The sequence below is a fragment of the Somniosus microcephalus genome, chromosome 4 (genome assembly GCF_052327205.1).
Source record: "Somniosus microcephalus isolate GS21.2 chromosome 4, FLI_Smic_1.0, whole genome shotgun sequence".
Taxonomy (NCBI): Eukaryota; Metazoa; Chordata; class Chondrichthyes; order Squaliformes; family Somniosidae; genus Somniosus; species Somniosus microcephalus.
Window position 1 is genome coordinate 349320976 of NC_140990.1, and position 7419 is coordinate 349328394.

The window sequence follows — 7419 nt, forward strand, 5'->3', positions numbered from 1 at the left end:
ACCCTCTCAGGCAGTGCATTCCAGATCCTAACCACTCGCTGAGCTAAAAAGTTTTTCCTCATGTCGCCTTTGGTTCTTTTGCCAATCACCTTAAATCTGTGTCCTCTGGTTCTCGACCCTTCCGCCAATGGGAACAGTTTCCCTCTATCTATTCTGTCCATGATTTTGAACACCTCTGTCAAATCTCCTCTCAATCTTCTCTGTTCTAAGGAGAACAATCCCAGCTTATCCAGTCTATTCACATAACTGAAGTCGCTCATCCCTGGAATCTTCTCCGCACCCTCTCCAAGGCCTTGAGATCCTTCCTAAAGTGCGGTGCCCAGGATTGGACACAATCCTCCAGTTGAAGCTGAACCCGTGTTTTATACAGGTTAAGGGAATGGTAGCGTCGTGGTCATGTGACTGGACTAGTAATCCAGGAGTTTCGACCAATGATCCCGAGGTCAGAGTTCAAATCCCACCTACAACAGCTGGGAATTTAAATTCAGTTAATTAAAAAAAAATCTGGAATAAAAAGCTAGTCTCAGTAATGGTGACCCTGAAACTACCGGATTGTTAAAAAAGCCCATCGGGTTCACTAATGTCCTTTAGGGAAGGAAATCTACCGCCCTTCCCCGGTCTGGCCGATATGTGACTCCAGACTCACAGACTGTGAAATGGCCGAGCAAACTTCCCCACCACTCCCTCCAGGGTAATAAATGCTGGCCTTGCTGGCAATGCCCACAACCCATGAACACATTTTAAAAAATCATAACTTCCTTGCTTTTGTACTCTCTGCCTCTATTTATGAAGCCCAGGATCCCATAAGCATTTTAACCCATTTCTCAACCTGCCCTGCCACCTTCAACAATTTGTGCACATATACCCCCAGGTCTCTCTGTTCGTGCACCCCCTTTAGGATTGTACCTTTAGTTTATATCGCCTTTCCTCGTTCTTCCTACCAAAATGTATCACTTCACACTTTTCTGCGTTAAATTTCATCTGCCACGTGTCCGCCCATTCCCCAGCCTGCCTCTGTCTTCCTGAAGTCTATCACTCTCCTCCTCACTGTTCACTGTATTTCCAAGTTTTGTGTCATCTGCAAATTTTGAAATTGTGCCTTGCACACCCACACCCAGTCATTAATATATATCAAGAAAAGCAGTGGTCCGAGTACCGACCCCTGGGGAACACCACTGTATACCTTCCTCCAGTCCGAGAAACAACCGTTCACCACTACTCTCTGTTTCCTGTCACTTGGCCAATTCCGTATCCATGCTGCCACTGTCCTTTTTATTCCATGGGCTTCAACTTTGCTGGCAAGCCTGTTATGTGGCCCTTTGTCGAACACCTTTCGGAAATCCATGTACACCATGTCAACTGCATTACCCTCATCAACCCTCTCTGTTACCTCATAAAAAACTCACTATGACTAGTGAAAGAGGAGACAGCCGTATGTAGGAGGAATGGGGAGAGTGAGGGAGGGGCGAGTGAGGGTGGGGAGAGTGAGGGAGGGGAGAGTGAGGGAGGGAGAGTGAGGGCGGAGAGACTGAGGGGGGAGTGATGGAGGGGAGAGTGAGGGAGGGGAGAGTGACGGGGAGAGTGAGGGGGAGAGTGAGGGGGAGAGTGAGGGAGGCGAGAGTGAGGGGAGGGAGAGTGAGGGGGGGAGAGTGAGGGAGGGGAGAGTGAGGGCGGAGAGACTGAGGGAGGGGAGAGTGAGGGAGGGGAGAGTGAGGGAGGGGAGAGTGAGGGGGGAGAGTGAGGGAGGGGAGTGTGAGGGGGTGGGTGAGGGAGGAGAGTGAGGGAGGGGAGAGTGAGGGGGAGAGTAAGGGGGAGAGTGAGGGAGATGAGAGTGAGGGAGGGGAGAGTGAGGGAGGGGAGAGTGAGGGAGGGGAGAGTGAGGGAGGGGAGAGTGATGGGGAGAGTGAGGGGGAGAGTGAGGGAGGGGAGAGTGAGGGAGGAGAGAGTGAGGGAGGGGAGAGTGAGGGAGGGGAGAGTGAGGGGGTGAGTGAGGGAGGGGAGAGTGAGGGGGTGAGTGAGGGAGGGGAGAGTGAGGGGGGAGAGTGAGGGGAGAGTAAGGGGGAGACTGAGGGAGATGAGAGTGAGGGAGGGGAGAGTGAGGGAGGGGAGAGTGAGGGGGGAGAGTGAGGGAGGGGAGAGTGAGGGGGGAGAGTGAGGGGGGAGAGTAAGGGGGAGAGTGAGGGAGATGAGAGTGAGGGGGGGGAGAGTGAGGGAGGGGAGAGTGAGGGGGAGAGTAAGGGGGAGAGTGAGGGAGATGAGAGTGAGGGAGGGGAGAGTAAGGGAGGGGTGAGTGAGGGTGGGGAGAGTGAGGGGGAGCGTGAGGGAGGGGAGAGTGATGGGGAGAGTGAGGGGGAGAGTGAGGGAGGGGAGAGTGAGGGAGGGGAGAGTGAGGGAGGGAGAGTGAGGGAGGGGTGACTGAGGGAGGGGAGAGTGAAGGAGGGGAGAGTGAGGGGGGAGTGAGGGAGGGGAGAGTGAGGGGGTGGGTGAGGGAGGAGAGTGAGGGAGGGGAGAGTGAGGGGGTGAGTGAGGGAGCGGAGAGAGAGGGGGGGTGAGTGAGGGAGTGGAGAGTGAGGGGGAGAGTGAGGGAGGGGAGAGTGAGGGGGGAGTGAGGGGGAGAGTGAGGGGAGAGTGAAGGAGGGGAGGGTGAGAGAGGGGAGAGTGAGGGGGAGAGTGAGGGAGGGGAGGCTGAGGGAGGGGAGAGTGAGGGAGCAGGGAGTGAAGGAGGGGGGAGTGAGGGAGGGGAGAGTGAGGGAGGGGAGAGTGAGGGGGAGAGTGAGGGAGGGGAGAGTGAGGGGGAGAGTGAGGGAGCGGAGAGAGAGGGGGGGTGAGTGAGGGAGTGGAGAGTGAGGGGGAGAGTGAGGGAGGGGAGAGTGAGGGGGGAGTGAGGTGGAGAGTGAGGGGGAGAGTGAAGGAGGGGAGAGTGAGAGAGGGGAGAGTGAGGGGGAGAGTGAGGGAGGGGAGGCTGAGGGAGGGGAGAGTGAGGGAGCAGGGAGTGAGGGAGGGGGGAGTGAGGGAGGGGAGAGTGAGGGAGGGGAGAGTGAGGGGGAGAGTGAGGGAGGGGAGAGTGAGGGAGGGGAGAGTGAGGGGGAGAGTGAGGGAGCGGAGAGAGAGGGAGGGGTGAGTGAGGGAGTGGAGAGTGAGGGGGAGAGTGAGAGTGAGGCAGGAGTGAGGGGGAGAGTGAGGGGGAGAGTGAGGGGGAGAGTGAAGGAGGGGAGAGTGAGGGAGGGGAGAGTGAGGGGGAGAGTGAGGGAGGGGAGAGTGAGGGAGGGGGAGAGTGAGGGGGAGAGTGAGGGAGGGGAGAGTGAGGGGGAGAGTGAGAGTGAGGCGGGAGTGAGGGGGAGAGTGAGGGAGGGGAGAGTGAGGGGGAGAGTGAGGGAGGGGAGAGTGAGGGAGGGGAGAGTGAGGGAGGGGAGAGTGAGGGAGGGGAGAGTGAAGGAGGGGAGAGTGAGGGAGGGGAGAGTGAGGGGGAGAGTGAGGGAGGGGAGAGTGAGGGAGGGGAGAGTGAGGGAGGGGAGAGTGAGGGGGAGAGTGAGGGAGGGGAGAGTGAGGGGGAGAGTGAGAGTGAGGCGAGAGTGAGGGGGAGAGTGAGGGAGGGGAGAGTGAGGGGGAGAGTGAGGGAGGGGAGAGTGAGGGAGGGGAGAATGAGGGAGGGGAGAGTGAGTGAGGGGAGAGTGAGGGAGGGGAGAGTGAAGGAGGGGAGAGTGAGGGAGGGGAGAGTGAGGGGGAGAGTGAGGGAGGGGAGAGTGAGGGAGGGGAGAGTGAGGGAGGGGGAGGAATCCCACAGTTTGTGGGGAGGCTGAGGGTGGAGAGAATACGAGGTTTATAACAGCAATGAAAAAAGTGAGAATATAAAGTCAGAGTTAATAAGTGGGAGAAGCGGATTACAAGCAGTGATTTGGAGAGCGTTGCAGAGCTCTGTGTGTTGAGCGTGTTTCTCATTGATAGAACGTTTCACAGCGGTAACACTTTATTGATTACATTGAGAAGCGGGTACCTGCAGAGTGTCGGACCACACCATTGGTTTTTTGCGCCCTGGAGATATCTGTTCATCATTGGCCCAGAATCAGCAGAGGCGGGCGAAAGGCTTAGACCCGCGATACAGTAATTGTACTGTTGTCCGGTCTGTACACAACATCACCCGTCATTAATATTCCTACCAGCTCCTGAAGTGTTTGCATTTGTGCCCGCTCTGGGGGTGGGGAGGTGGAATCCAGTTGTGTGTTGTGTCAGAGCTAATCCGGATAGATGGAGTCAGCGATCAATAGCCTATCACTTCTTTTCCTCCTCACGGTGATTGAGTGATGGAGGTAGAGTGGCTCCGATTGCTTCCTCTTCACCGTCCGTTATTACTGCAATTAATCAGTCGTCGGGTATGGAAAGGCCGGAGGGAGAGATTGCAGCTGAGAACCCCTTAAAAAAATCAAAGAACTCCGACCTCCCCGGCAGCCGCCCCCCCCGTACTCCCCACCCCCCGCCCGCCCGCCCCGTACCCCCTTCCACCACCCCCTGCATCCCCCCCATTCCCCCCATCCCACAGACTGATTGACAGAAGATCGTGGGAGAACGAGATGAAAGAAACTTTCAATCATTCCTTGTTTTGTTGAGGGGGGGAGGATGAGGGAGAGAGAAAAACTCCTCACTCAAACAAGTGGGTTCCAAGTTGTTGCATCGCCACCGAAGAAGAGGGTGATGATGAAGGGCCTCCCTCATGAATTATTAAGCAGCCCTGAGTTCTATTAGCTCCTGTGTAAACGTTGCATTTTATACGCTGCTGTACAGAGGATTGCGTTCCCTGACAGCTGTATTGCTGCTGATAAGCAGGACACAGCACGCTGATCAAGTAGGGAGGAGAGACAGGAAGTCGAAACAGTGGTTTGTGAGCTGATTTCTGGCTCCCTCTCTCTCTCTCTCTCTCGCTCTCTTTTTCTCTTTCTTTTTCTCTCTCCGTCTCTCTCTCTCTCTCGCTCTCTCAGCAAGTTCTGTCACACAGCCAGTCCGCTGCTCAAAGACTCTGGCACCTCTGCTGTACGAGGCATCTGCACACAGCACCCAGATGCCGATTGAAATCGTTTGCAAAATTGCATTTTCGGAGGATGACGAGAAGCAGAAGGGGACGGTGGAATGCGACAAGAGGAGCTTGATCGAAGAGGCCTGTCACTCCACCGCCACTGACCTGGTCAGCTTTGCCGATACCTGCTCGTTGCATGGCATTAACCATGTCTTTGTGCCGGGTGGCTGCGGAGTGAAGCAGAGCCTCTGGGCACTCGCCTTCCTCTCCTCGCTGCTCTTCTTTCTGTACCAGGTAGTGAACTGCACCATTTTCTACCTCCATTACCATCACGTGACGGCGCTGGACGAGGAGTCCAGCCACGAGATCCTCTTCCCCGCCATCACCATCTGCAACATGAACCGGTTCCGGCACACGGCGCTAACGGATGCCGACATCTACCACCTGGCCAACATGACCGGGCTGCCCCCCAAGAGCAAGGACGCCCACAAAGCTGCCATCCAGGGCTATCCCGACCCAGACATGATGGATATCTTCAACAGGACCGGACACCAGATCGAAGAGATGCTGAAAAACTGTAACTTCAGCGGCTCCTATTGCTCAGCTCACAACTTCTCACCGGTAGGTCCTCCTTTAATTTAACTCTTCGATCGAGGTCTTTCCACAATCCACAGGTTACTCCGTTAAAATGCATTCTCCTTGGGGTTGATTCAAACCCACCTTTGGTGGGGAAAAGGCAGGACTAGAAATGGAAGAAGGTTTTAGAAAAATGATTTTACGATTTTACAGCTGCCTGGCTCGCCGGGAGACTTTGAATCGGTGAAGGGTTAAACGAGTAAGGTGCTAATTCCCCTGAATTTCACAGAGCTGCATATTGCTTTTGATAAAGGGGAGTTGGGGGCGGGGAATATTATTCTAATCCTCAAACACAGGCAATCTTTAAACTCCTGGAAGGCTCATCAAGCATACAGAATATCCCAGCTTCTCGGAAACGTACCACTTGCAGTGTGACAGCTACAGTTCCTAGAGGCCGAGTGGAATGCGCTGCACAGTGAGTGTTGGGGTTGAGGAAAGGGTTAAACAGCTGTTCCCCACCCTTGTCCTGTGATGTGCAGGGTTACCTCACCAGGTAAACCTGTATGAGAAGGATGCAGCTTGATAACCACTGTCTTGGTGTAAGTAAAGCCTACAATCATCAAACGAGGCAGACAGAACAATAAGCCAGCGAGTGCCCGGTGATGTTCGACACGGGAGCTCCTTTCATCTGTCTCTACTGCTCGAGATAATCACACACTCCGCACTTGGTTGCTGTGCAACAGTTGTATATAATCGTGTTTACAAATGGGAAACTCTGAAAAGTGCAAGAAAAAAGGGAACAGGAAATTCTAGTGTATTGAGAAGACTTGTGATTATGTCAATCTGATATATTCAGTCTGTGTGTAACTGTATCAATCTGATATATTCAGCCTGTATGTGACTGTATTATTCCAAAGTATTCAGTCTGTGTGTGACTGTATTATTCCAAAATATTCAGTCTGCATGTGACTGTGTCAATCTGATATAATCAGGCTGTGTTACTTTATCAACCTGATATATTCAGTTTGTGTGTCACTATATAATTCCTATTTTTTCAGTCTGTGTGTGACTGTATCAATCTGATATATTCAGTCTGTGTGTGACTGTGTCATTCCAATATATTCAGTCTGTGTGATTCTGTATCAATGCGATATATTTATGTCTGTGTTTGACAGTATCAATCTGATATATTCATTCTGTTTGAGTGTATCAATCTGATATATTCAGTCAGTGTGTGGCTGTATCAATCTGATTTATTCAGTCTGTTTGTGAGTGTATCTTTCTGAATTATTCAGTCTGTGTGTGACTGTATTAATCTAATATAATCAGTCTGTATGTGACTGTATCATTCTGAAGTATTCAATCTGTGTGTGACTGTATCAATCTGATATGTTCAGTATGTGCTTGACTGTTGAACAGTTCCCATGGATTGGAGTATAGGTAATGTAACCCCACTATTTAAAAAAGGTGGTAGAGAAAAAACAAGGAATTATAGAACAGTAAGCCTGATATCGGTAGTGGGGAAAATGCTAGAGACCATTATAAAAGATGTTATAGCAGAGCACTTGGAAAACAGTGACAGGATCGGACAAAGTCAACATGGATTTACAAAAGGTAAATCATGCTTGATTAATATACTGGAATTTTTTGAGGATGTAACTGGTAGAATAGATAAGGGAGAACCTGTGGATGTGGTGTATTTTGACTTTCAGAAGGCTTTCGATAAGGTCCCACATAAGAGATTAGCGTGCAAAGTTAAAGCACATGGAATTGGGGGTAAGGTACTGACTTGGATAGAGAACTGGTTGGCAGACAGGAAGCAAAGAGTTGGAATA

The 7419-nt window shown here is 52.3% G+C and overlaps 1 protein-coding gene across 1 annotated transcript; it reads left to right on the top strand.

Annotated features, from left to right (window-relative positions):
* Positions 1 to 4809: 4809 nt before the first annotated feature.
* LOC147120762 (acid-sensing ion channel 4-A-like) lies at positions 4810 to 6792 on the top strand. Its single transcript, XM_085983879.1, has one exon. The coding sequence runs from the start codon at positions 5054 to 5056 to the stop codon at positions 5648 to 5650; it is 597 nt and encodes a 198-aa protein (XP_085840005.1). The 5' UTR covers positions 4810 to 5053; the 3' UTR covers positions 5651 to 6792.
* Positions 6793 to 7419: the final 627 nt, after the last annotated feature.